Source organism: Homarus americanus, unplaced genomic scaffold (genome assembly GCF_018991925.1).
Source record: "Homarus americanus isolate GMGI-L3 unplaced genomic scaffold, GMGI_Hamer_2.0 scaffold16749, whole genome shotgun sequence".
Lineage (NCBI taxonomy): Eukaryota > Metazoa > Arthropoda > Malacostraca > Decapoda > Nephropidae > Homarus > Homarus americanus.
In genome coordinates, this window is record NW_024756346.1 from 845 (window position 1) to 19,891 (window position 19,047).

Sequence of the window (19,047 nt, forward strand, 5' to 3'; positions counted from 1 at the left end):
AATGGAAAAATGCACAAATATTCAAGAGCATAACTTTCTCGAAGTTTACCGTATATGGCGACTCAAACACCAGGTCGACTTATACGCCGCCATATACAGTACTCCACTGGAAACAAAGCTAAACAGAGAACAAATTATTGGCGGACAAGTCGATCAGCTGATGCGCTCACCAAAATGTGTTTCTCGTAAGGCTGTCGTTAATAGAACTGAAAGTCCTTACAGGAGGTAACTCATTAACTGAAATCTCGTAGATTAAACCTCACGTTAATGGATGGTCCACTGTAGTGGGATTTTAAATATTGTTTTGTAAGTACGATATGCATATAGCATGTGCTACGAGGTGTGTACAAATCTGACTTATAAACGTCCTCAGGAACGTAATCCATTCGTAACCCGGGGACCTCCTGTACATGCAAATCATTTAAAGATGGTTATACATGGACCACCCAAAAGTTCGAAGACAGAATGGCAATGATGATGTGTTGATGCTCATAGCATTTTGATATGGTAAGATTGAGCAGTATATTGAAGAGAAATGGGAAACAGGGAGACAGGAGGGACAAAAAACATTCCATGTATGGTGAGAGCACAGGTAATGGGTCCTGTTTTTGCTGTCCTTTCAGAGAGGAACACCGTGGGGAGTGAGTTGTCAGATATGAGATAGGACAAAGAAAAAAAATGATGTGATGGCATTGTTTATTTTTTTAGGGAGAATCCTGCTTTGATTTAGTGGAAATTGTAATGAATAATGACTGTTAGATACACATGTAAGTGAAGTAATATGATCATCATTATTTTTCAAACCTAATTTTTACATTATTCATGTATTACTGCACATTGTTTTTCAGCACTTGACAATGTGGATGCTGCTCTTGAAGATGATGGGGATTATCGAGCACTTTCAGAGAAAGAACAGATGGATTTGGAAAGACTTATGGAACAGTGTGACTCTGCAGTCAGCAATGCTGAGGCCTTTGCTGAACAACTGTCACGTGACCTCTCTGTCCTTGATGGTGTAAGTGATAAGTATACGATAGTATTATTTTTTTCACCCATAGAATAAAACCTACTGAACTACTGATTAGAATTTTATCTTTTTGGAGTAAAAGTCATGCAGTATTACTCTAAAATTGATGAATTTAGGAATACTGTATTCATTTTATACATAAAATCCCTTTAACTTTTCTTTATCAGTGGAACAAGTTTCACAAATTAAATGACAGCATTTTTATAGTGAAATTTTTTGCCTCTTGCATAATTACTTTTTCTTGAACAATTTTATGAGATAGCTCAGGTTGACTACCACATAAAGCTTTGGTTTAAGCTAAAAATATTACAATAATTCATTAATATCCAGGAATTAAGAAACCAGAACTCAAAAATCCTGACTTTTTTAAGGACCCCCAAAACAACTTAATTTTTAAGCAACAAAAATCTTAGTCAATTGCATCCAGCATATCACAAAATGCTCTAACTTCGCATGATATTGTGCCATACAGTATGTACTGTACTCTGCATGTATCTACTCCGTCAGTACAATCCTAATTAACTGCTGCAAATATTTTCAGGCTAACATCCACAGTATGATGGCTTCAGAAGCTCAAGTTGAGGCCTTGATGGTGATGATTGATTCAGCTTATACAGAAGCAGAAAAAATTGAAACCCGACTAGATTCCTATGATGAGATCTTGTTACATGTGAAAGACTCTATTGAGAAAATGGCAGACAAGAATACATCCATTGAACAAACAAATGCAAATAACTCTAAGTTACTTGAAGAACTTGATAGGTTGATTGTAAGTTTGGTTGCTAATTATTAGATTCACTAATTTTGAGATTGTATGATCACTCACTCGTGAAATAATTTTTGTGGAAGTTCTTTATAGATTTGTGAAAATAAACTCCATCAAGTTCACTTTCCCCCTTTTTTGAAAAGTTGCCGACATGAATAATCTTTACCTAATATTTTTTCCAGCTTGTATAACTAATAATCTATGAATCATATCTTTCTTCCACTCCCATCTGTGCTACATAGATCAAGGGAGACAGAAAACCTCAAGAAAAGTTGAGAAAATGAGTACTCTACAGTATTGACATGACTTTTCAGTGAGATTTCAAACAGTTGACACCAAGAAAATATTTAATGAATATACAGATACAGGGTTTTCAATTTAGGTACTGGTTATGTGTGAAGTTTTGATTGTTAATGACTTAACTCTGAAGATCAATAATAAGTTTACATGAGAAAAACTAGAAGTCCAAAGTGATACTGTACTGTACTTGTTTCAGGTGCTACAGTTTAACAGAATGGTCTCAAGTGTTCCTCTGGCAGTGAGATGCTATATTTACTGTATTTATGATTTTAACTTTATCTTTGAAATATATACAGTACGTATGCCATTTATGTTTCAAAGGAAGCACACTTTTCTCCAAATTAATACAAAAAAATTCTGTATGAGAAAAATGGTGAGTTATGAATGAAAGATTATAGATGCCAAAGTGACATTTTTATGTAAAATTCAGTTTTTAGGTGTGGCATTCTCAGGAATATGATGGACAGTACAGTACTTTAATACCTCAGACTTATTTGTAAGGAATACCTTACTTGAATACCTAATCTTGAAATTAATGGTAGACCCTGCTGCCATATGGCATCACAATAATTGTGATCAGGTCCCAGACTGTTGATCTGACTTTCTACTTCATTTATACACAATTGCAGGGTCTCAATTGTTTCTCTTACTATGGACAACACAACATATATACTGCATATTGTTTCTCACTTTGATCTTTTTTTCATTTTTTTATTCCTTTATTATTATTATTATTATTATTATTATTAGTGTTATTATTATTATTATCATTATCATTATTAATTTATTATTTTATTTTAAATTTTGTATTTTTTATTATAAATTTTATTTACTTTGAATTATTATTATTATTATTATTATTATTATTATTATCATTATTATTATTATTATTATTATTATTATTATTATTATTATTATTTTTTTTATTATTTTTATTATTATTATTATTATTATTATTATTATTTTTTATTATTTTTATTATTATTATTATTATTATTATTATTATTATTATTATTATTATTACAGTTAACCCTCACTTTACGCGGTTAATGTAACCCGGAGGGTCCCGCGTAAAGTGAGAAACGCGTAAAGTGAATAACATAACATATGGGATTAATTGAAATGGAGTCCGGGCCGATCCCCAAACTCCACTTTTTGACACACAACTATGTTGTAGTAAAAATATTATCTTAACTTTATGATGGTATGCACACACAATTAATAATTAAGAGAAATATCAATAATATTAGGTTTTTTAACACTTACATTAGTAGAAAAAATGGCTGGGCACACGGGGATGGGCGGTTGGTTCCGAGGCAGAGGGCAGATTATTGGCCCTCACCTGTGTCACTTGTATCAATTGTATCACTATCCACCACAGAGGCTTGCAGGGCCTCTTTGTCAAACTCCCCAAAGTCCATATAAGTCCATATCCTCACCATAATTATCACTATCACTGACTTGGGCCGGCTGTGGTGGGTGGCGGGTGAAGAACTGGTAATGTTTTGATGACTGGGCGACCTTGTGCGCACCACGTTCGCGCAGCTTACACAACATGGCGGATGGCGGGAGGTTTGGATCCAAAAATGGCGCGGCTCGCCAGCCCCTCCCCGCGTAAAGGGGTACACGCACCGCGGAATGTGAGCATCCTGGGTTCTGGCAGGGCACCGCGTAAACGTGGAAACGCGGAATGTGGGACCGCGTAAAGTGAGGGTTAACTGTATTATTATCATTATTATTATTATTACATTTTTGCCACCCAGGCCCCGATGTGGGTCAGTGACCTGTGCCCAGGTGGGCTAATCCCCGTGAAAAAATAAATAAAATAAAATAAAAAATCAGAAAATTTTTGCATTAAATACCACTGCAGTATTTTTATGAGACACCAAGTAAAACAGTTGCTGTCAAGTTTGTTTTAGTGTGCTTGGGTGTTTATTATTACAGAATTTTGTAATTGATCCTTACAGAACCAGCTAGATTTGCCAAGAAACTATGTGAAAGACTTGTATGAGCCAGACCTCAACAAGGCTGGCATGCTTCCACAGGCAATTCAGGCTGCAGCTGCCTTGCAGTTGGTCATCAATGCTCCAATTTCTTCACAGCTTTCACAGTTACAGGTGATTCAAATGATTATTTCAGTGTACAGTTCTTTACTTAATTTAGTGACATACCAGTAAGTCTTCTTTATCCCCTTGAGTGAGAGAGACTTAGCTGATGTCCTCTTACACCAAGCATAAAATCCCTAAGGGATACTTTGCCCTTTAAAGGGCTTAGTGTTAAACAGGTAATACAGTATTTGTTTATTTCCAGCTTATATTACCAGTGTTGCAGGATGAATTCACAGCTTGATAATTTGTTGGCTCAAACAGTTTTACCTTTCATTTTATTTTGGCAAGCCATTTAGGTAATGTATACAAGAAAGCTCTGACTTACACAGTTGTTTTCGTTACTTTCTGTTAGAATTTCTTGCCCAGGTTGATTGTAGGGCCGATGCTATTGGAATTTTTTTAACTTAGACAAGCTGTTTTAAAGCAGAAAGATGCAGTCATTCCGACCCATTTCTACATGAACTCAATAGCTAATATCTTTTGGTTAAGAGGTGAATCATTTTAATATGCATCTCTTCAACAGATAATTCTTTAAGTTTTCTTTAGATATCAAGCTCTTTACTCAGAGAAGTTTCCATGTTTCCATGTATCCAGTATATAATTTGTTTTTTATTAGCTGCATTACCCAAAACAGTAAAAGAAGCTGCTGAAAGTACAAGTTCTTTTTTGGTGAAGAGTACAGGTATTCATTGATCATATGAAAAGGTAAATGACGTACAGGTATTTAAAATGTAAGAACAAGAATCCAACCATTATACTGTATGAGGTATTGTGAGTGTACTATAGGGAAGATTGAGCTGATTTAGAGAAAGAAATATGAATATTGTAGATATAATACAGAAATAATTCTTTGTTTATGTTTAGTTTACAGGTTTGTTGAGTTACTTCACTTAATTGCACTTCATTATTCGACATCATAGGTCATTTTTATTGTATATTTCTTTTCAGGCAGTTCAAGATGAAAAGAAGAGATTTGATAAGTTGAGAGGCAGATTCAGTCAAATTGTATCAAGACATCTAAATAATCTCTTCATTCATTTGGTGAGTTAGATATGATTACTGTATTAATATAATGTATTGATATACTGTATAACTCACCAACATGAGTAGGTTTGTCTAATAAATTCAAATTTACTTTATATTACCTTAAAACATAATGTTAATGTAATTAGCCATTTAATGTAATGCTCATGTATTTCAATTAAAGGGCAATGATCCAGGAGAAACATTGAGCTTACATGCTGAGCAGCTTACACTGCCTCGCCATGGAAGTATCCACACTGAGCTGCTTCCTTACACCCCACTCATGCACTGGATTCGAGCTCTTGATCACCGTGCATATCAACATCTAAACAAAACCTATGCTACCTCCATCAGCAAGCTTTATGAACGTGATATAAGACTGTTCTTTGAGGAAGCAAGACAACGCATCTCTGGTGGAAGGAGATGTGAGTTTGAGTTATTAGTGGGGCACAGTTTATTAAAGTACTGTACTGTATTGTCACTAGATTGTTTACTTGTTCAAAACTACTGGTATATTCTTAATCTCTCCTTATAATTTCAGTACAGTATCTAAGATAAATGCTGTGACCTATTTTCAATTGATGGTCAATTTGATTTGATCTCATTTGATATTTTGTTAGTGTATGTAATAATGTTCAGTATTATGGTTTAAATCTAATGTGTTACAGATAAATGACTGACCGCTCAGTTACTAGCCATCCAATCAATGGTGAAAAGTGTTACTGTTAATTTAAATCTGAAAATAAATATATTAAGGTGTTTTTAAAAAGCAGAACAACCAGGACAGATTCGAGAAGGATGCTATCCAGTGTGACTCAACCAAACATCATGGGTTTTCCCTGGGTACTGTGGTTTCCTCCTGTACCAACAATAGACTATAAAGGTCATAATAAAGTAACAAAGAACAAACCAACTGCCCAAATGGCCAGTGAACTGATAATGGGGGAAATAATAAATACATTAAAAGGTAAAAAATGGCTGAGCTACATTCCAGGACATTCTTACCCTATTTTTATTTGATTCCTTACCAATAACACATGCTAGTTTTTCCTCCTGCTAGCTCTTCAGTAAGAATATTGTGATATCTCTGTTTCTTACCTTTAAATATTGTATTCACTTGCATATTAGACTTGTAGAGTACACTAGTCACAGTTGAGAAGAAAAATACAGTAGAAGTCCAAAAATCCGGACTGCTTGGGGATTGGGTCGGTCCGGATTTTCCGGATTCTCAGGCAGTACTTTTAAAATTCAAATTTAAGGAGGAATAAAGAAGAGATGAACAGGTACATTTTGATAGTTTATTCATTAGCAAATATAGCATGTTTCATTTATCAAAATGAGCAGTTTTAAAGAAAAAGCTGTGAATTCTAGAATTTTATTCTTTGCCTTTTTTTCTATCATAAATTGTAGACTTTCCAATGTCGTATGTTTCCATAAGAACAGTATTGTTCACACCACGTTCTATTTTCTTAATTATTTCAAGTTTGTCACTCAATTTCAACGTGTTCTTCTTTCTTTTCGCACAACAAAGTTTATCTATTTTGGGAGCCATTATTATGGGCTTGTACAGTACTCTGTAAATGGAAAGAGTAGGACTCAAAATTGCATACGTTGTCACAGTTTGATTGCTCGTTTTAAAGTGGCGACCGCGTGGTCGCTTGTTGTCGCTGTGTAGCTGTGATGCTCACGTATACTCAAATACTGTACACACAAACGCCCGCTAAAAAACCCCAAAAAAACAAAAACAAAAACAAGTTTGAGTTTTCGAAAAGTCCGGATTCTCGGGTGGTCCGGTTTTCTGGCATCCGGATTTTCGGACTTTTACTGTAATTGCACGTCTTGGAATTCTGAAGGGGATGTACTCGATATTGTAATTTTCTCATCAGAAATAGTAGCATGCCATCTCTTCTCAGTAGCACCAGATGCATTAGTTTTAATTTCCTTTCTCTTTATGCTCATAGTATTGGTGGGTACAGTTAAATGAAATTTTTATTCTCATTATAAATACCCTTTACTGTACAGTGCAAACATTTGTTGTCCAGTGATGAACATCGTCTATTTATTGTATTTAAATTTTTCTGGGCTTACACAGCAAAATAATGGAGTTTGATTGTGCAATAAGAAAAAGTGGGAGTGATTTGGGCTGCCACAGTACTATATCGAAAGAGCAGTATCGAATCACACAACAATGAGGGTCTACTAAATAGGATGTTCAAATTTGTGTGAATGTAATCAGAATGATATGATTTTACCGGTGTCTATCTTTTGCAGTACGTGGAAGTGGATCAAGTCAGGATATTGCTAGCATGTCAGGTGTGGCAGGAAAATTGACATCCCAAATAAAGCATGGAGCACAGACACTGGGAACACGCACCAACACTGGGGCACTGCTAGGTGTTGACCGTGACCAATGGGGCTCAGAGGTACTGTATTTGTATTTCACCCCTGCAGTTTATCTACATTTTACTCTGCAAATAATACATATTTTATCTTCAACAATGACAGTTAAGGACAGGGAAAGAGATGCTTTAGGTCTGTTGTAAATGCATGACCTTACTTTTTGTGTGTAAAACTGCGTACCGTATATCACGGCCTATAAGGCGGCGGGGTGCATAAGACGCCCCCCCCAAATTTCCATTTAAAAAGTAGCTTTTGAGCTCTATTTGCTGTATAAGACCAGTACCCCAAATGTGACACTTACCCACTGACTCAGTAGTCCTTTACCAACCATCCTTGATTTTTTAAAATAAGGCCAATTCACTTCAAGTAATGTCATCAAATTATACCCGCTGGTGTAGTGTAAACACTAGTGACGTCACTGAAGCGTGGTGGGAGTGTTCCCTCGTCTCGGTGGTGTGACTATTTATACAACATGTGGTTCAACAGCAACCACCGTATTCTAATTGTGGTGTTTCATTAGGATTTGAGTGAAAAAGGTTACCAGTATGTACTTACTACATACATTTATTACACAAATATATATATATATATATATATATATATATATATATATATATATATATATATATATATATATATATATATATATATATATATATATATATATATATATATATATATATATATATATATATATATATATATATATATATATATACTGAATATACTATGTACAAAAAATGAATGTTCAATGAATTATTTATGGTGCATTAGGGTACTGGTCACTTCTGATGGGCTATAAATAGCCTTCTTTATCTCCCCTACATCTCACCCTGAGCCAGACGGAAGGGTCTTGGTAAATAACATGTTTGCTTATTTTCCATTTACTTTAAATAGATTTACCGAATTATTTGTTTTATTTATTTATTTATAATATACTGTAATATATTAAACACACTGTAATTATTTTCTTTAATTTATAAACTGTTTTGCGACAAAGGAATGTTCTCCAGTAGTGTTTCATTAGGATTTGAGTGAAAAAATATTACGTACTTACACAATTGTTCCTCTTACTTTGACAACACAACATACATACAGTATATTATTTCTCAGTTTTGATCTTTTTTTTTAATTTTTGTATTTATTTATAGTTAGTTACTTAAAATAAGGCCAATTCACTTCAAGTAATGGCATCAAATATTACCAGCTGGTGTAGTGTAAACACTAGTGACGTCACTTGAGCGTCTGTAATTAACCGTCGATAGTTTCAAGAATTAATGCACTCATTTACTGAATATTCTTTGGAAAAAAATAAAATTTAAATCAATTATTTATAGGAGATAAATATTATTATGAGTAAATATACCGATACCGGTATGCATTACTGACCACCTCCACGGCTCCTCACTGGCAAATGGGGAGGGGTGTGTGATGATAGCTGTGTTTATTATAGGGGTATAAATCTCTTTTACGGTATGTTAGACAGGTTTATAATACATTTTTATTATTTTAATATACCGGTAATCTTAATTTGAATCCAGCTTGCCAAACGTAAGTTTCAGTATAAAATAATTAGTGGTAAGACCTTGTGAGTGGCTTACGATGTTTTCATCACCACTCTTGACACACTAAACCACAATATTTAAGAGGTAAGAATTTTAAACTTGGTGGTTTAGACGACCCCCTAACTTTGGGCAGATTTTTTTAATGTTCAAATTTCGTCTTATAGGCCGTGATATACGGTACAGAGTTTAGTTAAATAGCTCAGTTAACATCTGTTTATAAAAAAAATTAATACCTATAGTACTTTTTCCCAAGCAGGAAATTCTGGAATTTATATGGAATGTGATTTTCTATGGGTTCAGCTTGACATGCAAGAGAGACAAAAGTTTGATGAGATCTTTGAGCGTGTGCTAAGTGAACTGCAACCAGTTTGTCTTTCTGAGCAAGAATTCTGCATTGCCTTCTTCAACCTAAATGCTACAGGTAATGAGGTAAGTGTTGCTTTTTTCCTGTACTTCTGTGTATACAGTACTCGGTTAAATCAATTAAAAATATGAGAAAAATAGTCGGAAAAACACACTTCAACTTTTCCTGCCATGAGTACAGTGATATCCCCATTAGTCAGAAAAATTGGAGCAACGGTCTTCCCTGGATGAGTAATTTCCAGGTAACAAAACGACTCTCTCAAACATGGAAAAAATCTCACATCCCGGATTTTTTCCAGGTACGTACTAGGAAAAGTTTCAGAGAGTTTAAACTGTGCATCTCATCGTCTCATCTCCCATGGACAAACACTCTCCCATTACATTTAGACCGTGAAAATGAAGGACTAAAAGTGAATGATAAAGTAATATCAAATATTCACTTTGCAAATGACACTGTTCTTATCACAGATAGTGAAGAGGCATTACATTTATGATAGGCAATAGGCAGCTATCAAACAGGGAGGTACTACCGCCTGAGAAGGTATTGGAAGCATAATGTGTTGTCTAATGGTAGACCCTGCTGCCATATGGCATCACAAAAATTGTGACCAAGTCCCAGGTTGCTGATCTGACTTTCTGCCTCATTTACACACAATTGCAATTTTTTTTTATTATTGTATGACTATGATATGCATGTTTTTTATATACTGTACCAGTATTTGACATGAAATACTTATACTGTACATGTTAAAAATATTTATATTGTCATATTTGCTTATCGACATTTAAAAAAAATTACTGTAGTAAGAAAAAGATGATATAAATAAAATGTTTTTGTAACCTGTGATACAGAAAGCACCATCTTCAGTTGCCAGCACCCCAGGCTCTAGTGGAAGTGAAGAGAGCAGTGGGTCTGCAGGAACCTCATCTGGTGCAGGGCTTATAGGAACACCAGGGTCAGGGCATGGACGGCCATTCAATAGAGAAGTGCGGTCAATGATGGCTGCACTTTTCACCACTCTTGAGCAGCAGCTTGCTTCATTCATAAATACTTATGACCGTGCTGACTCTTAGTAAGTTAATTTATGATTCTAAAGATGCACTTTTAACCAGTATTGAACAACTTGTTCCTTATTTATAAATACTGTATATATGACCATGCTAATTCATAAAATTTAGTATACTGTATATTCTAAAGAATGAGGTAAGCCATTTGCTGCTATTGCCAAGAATCAGGGATGAACTCCTTCCTTGCTATCCTGCTTTATAGCCGGAAACGGGTTGTAAGATGGTAAAAAATGAATTTTCTAATCAGTTTCCTATTTTAATTTTAGTTTATTTTTTAAATATTGGAATACTGTATGTTTTAATGTAAGATTGCATTTCAGTTGTTGTCTGTACATATATGTACGTCTGAGTGAGCATGTACTAACTGCCGAAGACACTGGTTCCTTCCTGTGTACTACATTTGGATCATGTTTGGTGCAAGCAAAACGCAATTTCGATCGCTTCATGAATTCTCAGCTTCAGTCTATCCAAGAATGTCGTGTTGCAAGGAAGAAGTGTGGCATCATTCCATTTATTATAAATTTTGAGGTGAGGAAAGTTACATACATTTACCCGTATCTCTCAGTTGTTCTGTCCCACAATCAGGGAGTACAGAGTCCTCAAAGAAGGGTGAAATAATATCTCTTGTTGGCTGCTCATCCGGTCCAATTCTCATCTGTAGACTGTCCAATGATGCAATCTGTATCATCCAGAAGAATAGATATTTCATTTAATTTGATTTTTCATTTAGTATTTACAGGTAAAATTATGCAATTTTTTGGGCATTCTGTATTATTAAAATGATTGAATGTAAAATTTCATTAAACCCTAGGCACCATGACACTTATTATACAAACAAAAGATATATCACTTTGTTTACGAGCCTCTTGAATAACGTTTTCAAATGCATAAAGCTAAATTGCAGATCATGGTGAAATTATGGTTTAAAAGTTCCACCCTAAACCAACACAAGAAACATAGGTGTGTACATATACTTATAGGCAACTGCACTTACAAAGTAATAGTAAGAATGAATACACATGTATTTATGTGATCATGTGTGTATTCTGTATGTTGTGTACCTGTACAGTATACTGTACTAATTTTCATTTTATATTGGAAACTGAGTAACAATAAAATTTGCAGGAATTTGCAAAAACAGCAGAAAGTGTGTTCAAGAAAAGTGAACGTCGGGCAGACCTAGACAAGTGGTATGTTCGACTTGTCTTGGCAATGTTTGAGTACATACCAAGGGTAGCCAGTGAACACCAGAGAACTCCTCCAGAAGTGATAAAAATGGGTGAGTCAACTGAATCCTTTACAAGATGAACTTAAGACATAGAAACTACACATGTAAGTCACTGCAAATGTGTCTGGCAAAATAACTACCACACAGGGCTAGTTATCATACATAGAGAAGTGTCTTATCTTTTAGACTTATTCTGTACTGTATATAGGAAATTGACCCTTTATTTTATAGTATGCTATGATAGAAAAACCTAAATTAAATGTTCTATTTTATATTTTTTTTTTACTCTTATATTTTCGCCCCTTAGACCCCATTGTGGGTCGATGACCTGTGCCCAGGTGGGATATTACCAGTAAAAAAAAAAAAAACCTGTTTTGAACATCATTATTTGGATTTAGCTATACAGTATCTGGATGTCCCAATCAGTTAAACTATGGTCTTAAATCCAACTCTGTTTAATATGAGCATCAGTCTAGACTCTAGAATATAGGAAACTGTGTAGGAGAGCTACGTTATGGTTTTTATTCAACTCGTAATTTTGGGTAGATAAACTTCATTTTTTCTTTTACATGCACATATGTAATGTGCAACAAGTAAAAGAAATGACTATCATAAGGTAAAAAAATATAAAGGGAATAAACACTTCTTTGTGTGCAAAAGTTAACACGCTGAGCGGGAGAGCTGGAGGGGGGAAGCAAGGCAGTGCCCCTTCTGGGCTGAATTGATATGTCGAGTTTTGAGGCCACACGGCTGCGTCTTATGCAAATAGAGGTTGGGTTAATCTTTCATTTAGCTTTTCCTTAATGGTTTTAGGTGCATTCTGTATTTTCATGTAGATAGTATTTTATTAATGTTTTTAATGTGTTAGGTAGTAAATTACAGTAGATGGGTACTATTTTTCATTAGTTACTAAAGGTAGTTTTTTTTCATGATCAAACTTCATGGTTTTGTGGTATAATATTGTTTTTTTGTTATTGGGAACTGAACCCTATTTTTCCCATTTGTTCTGTTATTTGAGTTACGGAAATTCACTTAACGAGTGGTTTTCCAGGAGCTTAACCCATTCATTAAGTGAAGGATACCTGTTCAGCTATTGGCCCAGAGTGGTGGTGGTGTGATACCTAGGTAGCAGCATAATGCCTTATTTACTTCCACACGAGTTGCTCATGAAGATAGAAATTTAATTGCAATTTTTCCCAATTTATGAAAAATTTCAGGAATGGAACCCTTTGGTAAATCAGGAAATACCTATACAGGTACAGTAATATCTCCATTAGCCTAAATCCCTCAAACCCGGAACTCTCCGATAGCTGGAATTGAAATTTTATCAGAAAATCGTTCCCAATGCCAGAATTTTCCGGAAAATTACAGCTTTGGGAATGATTTTCCGAGGGGCACATTTTCTGGAACATTCTGAAAAATTTTTCCTGATACCCGGAAAATTCTGGGGATGAGGGATATTTTTCCGGCTTTGGGAGAGTGGTCTCGTTTCCCAGAAATCTCTCATTCCCGGAAGTGCTCTGCACCAATTGTTCCGGCTCACGGAGATATCACTGTACTTGGTAAGATTGTTCATGATACTGTACTTTGTTTTACATAGCAAAAAACAGCAGTAAGTAAGAAGGAAGAAATAGTGCTGTTTTACATTATACAATACGTACTGTGAAAATACAAATTTATATAGAGTTTAAAGTAAAATGTTGTCTTCAGGAATGTGTTAAGTTATCTCTTTTTTACCAGAGAATTATCATGTCCTGCACCAGCTGATGTTCCAACTCAAGCTTCCAGGAATGGACACACAGAAGAAGGAGGCTAAACAGCGGTATCAAGAGGCTCTCAGTGCTTACGTCACACAGTATTTTGGCAGACCCCTTGAGAAGCTCAATGTATGTTTGAAAGTTATCTTGCCAGTGTAGTACAGGTGCTCTTCTACTTATGAACATTCGACTTACAAATTTGGAGATATGAACAGCATCATTGGGGGCGGGGGGGTTACCTGACAGAGCAGGTGCTTAATGTGGATGAGACTTGATTATACTGAAGAAAATACCAGATTGAACATACATTGTCGAAAAGGAGAAGTGTCTGTCAGGTTTTAAGGCTGTACTGTAGGGTATAGCCGCACTGTATAGACCTTATCTTTTTATTTTTTACAATGTTGTATCTACACGAGTAAAGTTGGACTTATGAACAACTGGATTAACGAACTAGCCTCAGGAATGTAACTCATTCGTAAGTACAGGTAGAGGAGCACCTGTATTGTTAGACCGAGCTAGTTTTCATAAAGGTGTTAATATTTTTTAAACAAATATTTAGTTTATGAAGCAAATGTTTATCACTAGTTAATAGAAGTACTGTACTAACAGACAACTTTTCACATTGCCTGCAGCAATTTTTTGATGGTGTGACAAATAAAGTTGCCAGCGGAGTCAAGGAGTCAGAAGTTGGCTATCAATTAGCTTTCAGTAAACAGGAACTACGGAAAGTTATCAAGTGAGTTTTATATGGTGATTTTATGCAAACAATTCTGATAAAGACTAAGAGCCATCATATAAGCACCAAAGAGTATTGAAACATTTCTACACATTACTTTGTAAATACTTCTACATAGCATATTATTCTACAGTAAAACAAACACTTTTCACACCAATTTTTTTTTCTTTTTCACATAACATATTGGTCCATAGTACAGGAGTATCTATATCATGCTGAAAAGCCTCCCACTTCAGTTCTCACCAAATTGTTTTTTTTATTGTATGTACAAAAGTTTGATTTACAAAAGATTACACTTGCGAGAAATTACATTTTGTCTTATGCTTTGATTTACAAGTAAAACCCAGATTTTTTTAAACAAAATTATTTGTAGTGATGACAATTTGCTAAAATAATGCAGTTTTTTCTTCTGCCAGAGAAAAACCACTGAGAAACTGCACTAGTATTAGTATAATTAAGTGACTACTTTTTCCAATTCATTAGAGAATATCCTGGAAAAGAGGTGAAGCGAGGCTTGGACCAGTTATACAAGAAGGTAGAGAAGCATCTGTCCGAGGAAGGCAACTTACTCCAGGCATGTCCCATTATGGTTTCTTATCAGACACTCACCGTTTCAAGCTCTTATTTCAGGCAACTTTTAATATGTTCTTTTATAAAATATGTGATGTTTAAAGAATTGTTCATCCCTTTTACACAAGTATTAATTAGTCAGTATATGCATCAGTGAGGAAATACACTGGTACAGTACGTGCTCATATAAAACATTTGTGGTGTCAAGAATTTTTTTGCTGTTTACATAAGTAAATATTAAATGTTTTACATAAACAATATTTTGATGCAGAAAACAGTGCCAACATATTAGGAATTTTTTTAAAGTAATCTAAGAATTATCAAGAGTACAGAATAAATATGAGACACATAGAGCTGTGAAGAAAGAAATTACCAAAGTATGGTAAGTTAAACTTGTATGCAAATTACAAAACATTTATTTGGTCAGGGTTTTAGATTTTTTCAAGTTCATTTACTGTTCATACACTATTATACAGTATTTGTGTATCACAGAATCAGTGGATATATGTAACAATTGTCCTTAACTTTTTAAAAATTATAGTCTTAATTTTATTTTGTAGGTTGTGTGGCGTGCCATGCAAGAGGAGTTTATCCGGCAATATAAGCTGATAGAAGATCTAATACACCGCTGCTATCCAGGGGCCATGATCAATCTTGAGTTTTCAATTGATGATATTCTCAATTATTTCTCAGACATTGCACTCTCTCATTAATTGAAAGTCAAACACTACTACTTTTGAACTTGTTTATACATAAATTCACAACTTTGCCTGTTATATATTTAATGGATTTTAAGACATTGCATTGAGGAGATGTAAATACAGTGGTCCCACGGTTAACGAACACAATTCGTTCCAGAAGGTCGTTCGTTAACCGAATCCATTGTTTCAATGGGATATTGAGTAATTGGTTCCAGCTCCCCAAAAAGTACATATACAAAGTAAAAAAAAATGCATTAAAGTACACTTACTTTGAGGTGTGTATGTAGAAGGTTCCTGGTTGATGATGATGATGGGGATTAGAAGTGGGGGTGGAGGAGAAGGGAGAAAAGAAGGAAGTGGGGATGGAGGAGAAATCACCTTCAGGGACCCATGCTTGATGCAGTATTTTCACCAATAAAATTTTAAGTTCACTAAGTGTAATTCAAGATTAATTTATTTAAATCAACACTGCACTGCACTATATATTATCAGTATGTTAACTAAATTTTAGAATGACCAATAATTTCAATGAAAAATGCAAAAATATTCAAGACGCCAACAAAATAGATGATCTCCCCACTGTTTTCAAAGCCCAATTGACGCCTTGTGACCGACTCACGCATCTGATGGGAGCACAACAAACTATGTTAAATATATGTTAAAATGACTAATAATTTTAATATAAAACATGCAAAAATATTAAAGACCACAACTTAATGATATTTACTCCATTGGAAACGAATGTAAACATAGAACAGATTACTGAATTGGCAGACTAGCCCATCAGCTGATCAGCTGATGCTCACAACAAAACGTGATTTTCGTAAGGATTTCGTTTATCAAATTTTTGTTTGTTAACCGAATTGAAGATTCTCATGGAAGGTAATTCGTTAACCGAACCGTTAGTTAACTGAGGGACCACTGTATACAATTTAAAGTATAAACCTTTTTAAGCCATGGAAATGTGAATATGAAACTTCCTGTGTTGGAAATATGAATTACTTGGCATTATATTCATGCAAGTGGGTAAAATATGTAAAGAGAGACATACTGTACAGTGTAATTGTTAGCTGTGTAAAGATGAAGTTCAGTGAACATTTTCTTGAAATAAAATGGTTATGTATTTGTTTTATGCATAAGCGTACCCCTTCATATTTACAGGATAATATATAGTATTCTCATTTTTCAATGGCCAGTGGCTAAATTACCATCTACTTTGCAAAGTTGGTAGTCTATTTTTCCTGTTATTCAAAACACTTAATTTTAATTTGTTAAAGAAATAACAATCCCAGTTTTAAACTGCATTTTGATTACAGTATCCTGTATTACCTGTATATATTTGTCTCTTGTATTTATTTTATTTCTAGCCTTTTGGCTCCTGGAGGTATCCCCAACCTGAATAAAATTCAATCATACAACAAACAGTATGAAAGGATTAACTGAGATAGATTTTAAGCCTGTGGATCCTGAAAGTTCCCTAAGCTGAATAATATTGTTTAGTGGTAACCTGAATCAAATTCTAAAGTGCAACAATCAGTTTCATATGGCTAAAACCAAATGAGCAGGCTGTAAAGTAAACCCCTCTTTAAACCAGACTAAATGAGGGGAAAATAAGTCAGGATTTTCCAGGGAGTGTTTCCTAAGGCTCAAAATTAAACCAATTGCAGTATAACCATTTACAGAATACTTTTATAGCTATTTTAAAGTACCACTTTAAAGCCCATTACTACAAAGTACTGTACTGTACTGTAGTACAAAGGAAGGATTTTTTCTCACTGTCTTCTTTAATGGCATGCATGCTCCAGCACTACTAGGAACTCCCTCTCCCATGGAATCAATCTTATGATTGTCTTTCAAGCACTACAATTATTACTATTATTTACCTCTTCAACTTTCCATCTTGTAATTACTGCAAATGCTAAGGCATCTCTTGTGTACGTTTTTGCTACTACGTAATTGCAGACAAATTAATCAGATGTACAATTGGGGATTTTTCCGCCTGGTATACTTAAGTTTTGTCAATCCACCCTTGTTTTTAGGTGTGAACTCCGAAAGTATTGACTCTTGACACCAAAGTATTCATGAGGGAGAGGGGGGCCGGTGTGTGAACAGGTGGCAGGCTATGGGGGTTGAGCAGGGTGTTTGGGGTCTAAGGGAAAGGTTTAAGGAGTTACTTGTGCAGTTACAACACAGTACGTTTTAAGCAAGGATTTAAATACATAGAGCAAAACATAAATAAGCTTAGAATGTGTTACAGCACATTAGGGTGGTATTCCCAGCTTGTGCTACAGGTTCAAGCAATATACAGTGTACATAATTATTTTATTTATTTATTTTGATTATTATTGTTTTTATTATTATTTATATTTATTATTATTATTTTCTTTTATGCAGCTCTCACATAATCAAAGGGTGATAGGGGGATGGACTGAAGTCACATTATGGTGTCCTTTTATTATGGGGAAACTTTCATGACCCAATAAATAAGGGATGTATTTTATTCTACAGAGTACAGTATTTACATTAGCATCAAATTATTAACATGTAATTTGCAATAAAAAGATACCAAGGAAGTTGGCAAATTATGTTTATTATAAGAACAGGTAACATGTGAATGACAGTGATAAATCAGTCTACAGCATTTCTCCCTGCCGCAAGCATTTCCTATTGGTTATTGTTTTAATTCGGTTATGCATAGGACATACCGTAAGCTAGTAGACTACTGATGTACTGTAGTATGATATTTATTATAATGTTTTGTCAGGGAGATGTAATTTATTTTTATTCAACATAACATCCATGAAGGTTACTACTTAGCCACATGTAATTTTTTTAAAGTAACTGTGTGTGCATCTTGCCAAAACATGCTAGCAGTTGTAGGGGGCAGACCTCGCAACTCATTAGAACCTCACCCTCCCCTCTCCTTGGGCTGTGGCAGTGGAAAAAAAAATATTTAGTAAAATTCCATAACTATGACATTTAAGAATGTCTTAAAAAGTTTCATTTTGAAGATTCAACGAGCCTCATGAACATGGCAGCCAAAAGTGTTATGAGTTTGCGACAATGGTTATGCGCTCTTTTATCTTGTTTGCCATCCGCTCAAAACAATGTTGGTGCTTTATATGCTTCTTTGTTTACATATGCTCTCATAGATTGATTAATGTAGTATGGGAGTTTATTACATTATACACCTAACCTTGTGGAACTAGCCTCCTCAGGGTCAAAAATAGATGGTGTGCATCTGTCTTTATAATGATTTGAGTGATTACTGTAACGTGATGTATGCTCTCGCGAAGTAGTACTATACAGTATGTATTGAAAGAATATTCTAGTCTTCACTGATATTAAGGAGATGTAAATTTAGAAGTAGCAATAATTTCTCTCAGTCTTAGTGCACCCAAGACTTCGTTATTCCTTAGTAATGACAAAGAATTT

The 19,047-nt window shown here is 34.6% G+C and overlaps 1 protein-coding gene across 1 annotated transcript; it reads left to right on the plus strand.

Annotated features, from left to right (window-relative positions):
• Positions 1-808: 808 nt before the first annotated feature.
• On the plus strand, positions 809-15,841 carry LOC121856760 (exocyst complex component 1-like; the record flags this gene model as incomplete). Its single annotated transcript, XM_042352450.1, has 14 exons — positions 809-1,015; positions 1,569-1,796; positions 4,061-4,210; positions 5,150-5,242; positions 5,409-5,649; positions 7,496-7,647; positions 9,490-9,618; positions 10,405-10,625; positions 10,941-11,148; positions 11,746-11,899; positions 13,589-13,734; positions 14,238-14,341; positions 14,825-14,915; positions 15,472-15,841. Coding segments are annotated over 14 exons (2,277 nt in total), but the record flags the coding sequence as incomplete, so codon positions are not given.
• Positions 15,842-19,047: the final 3,206 nt, after the last annotated feature.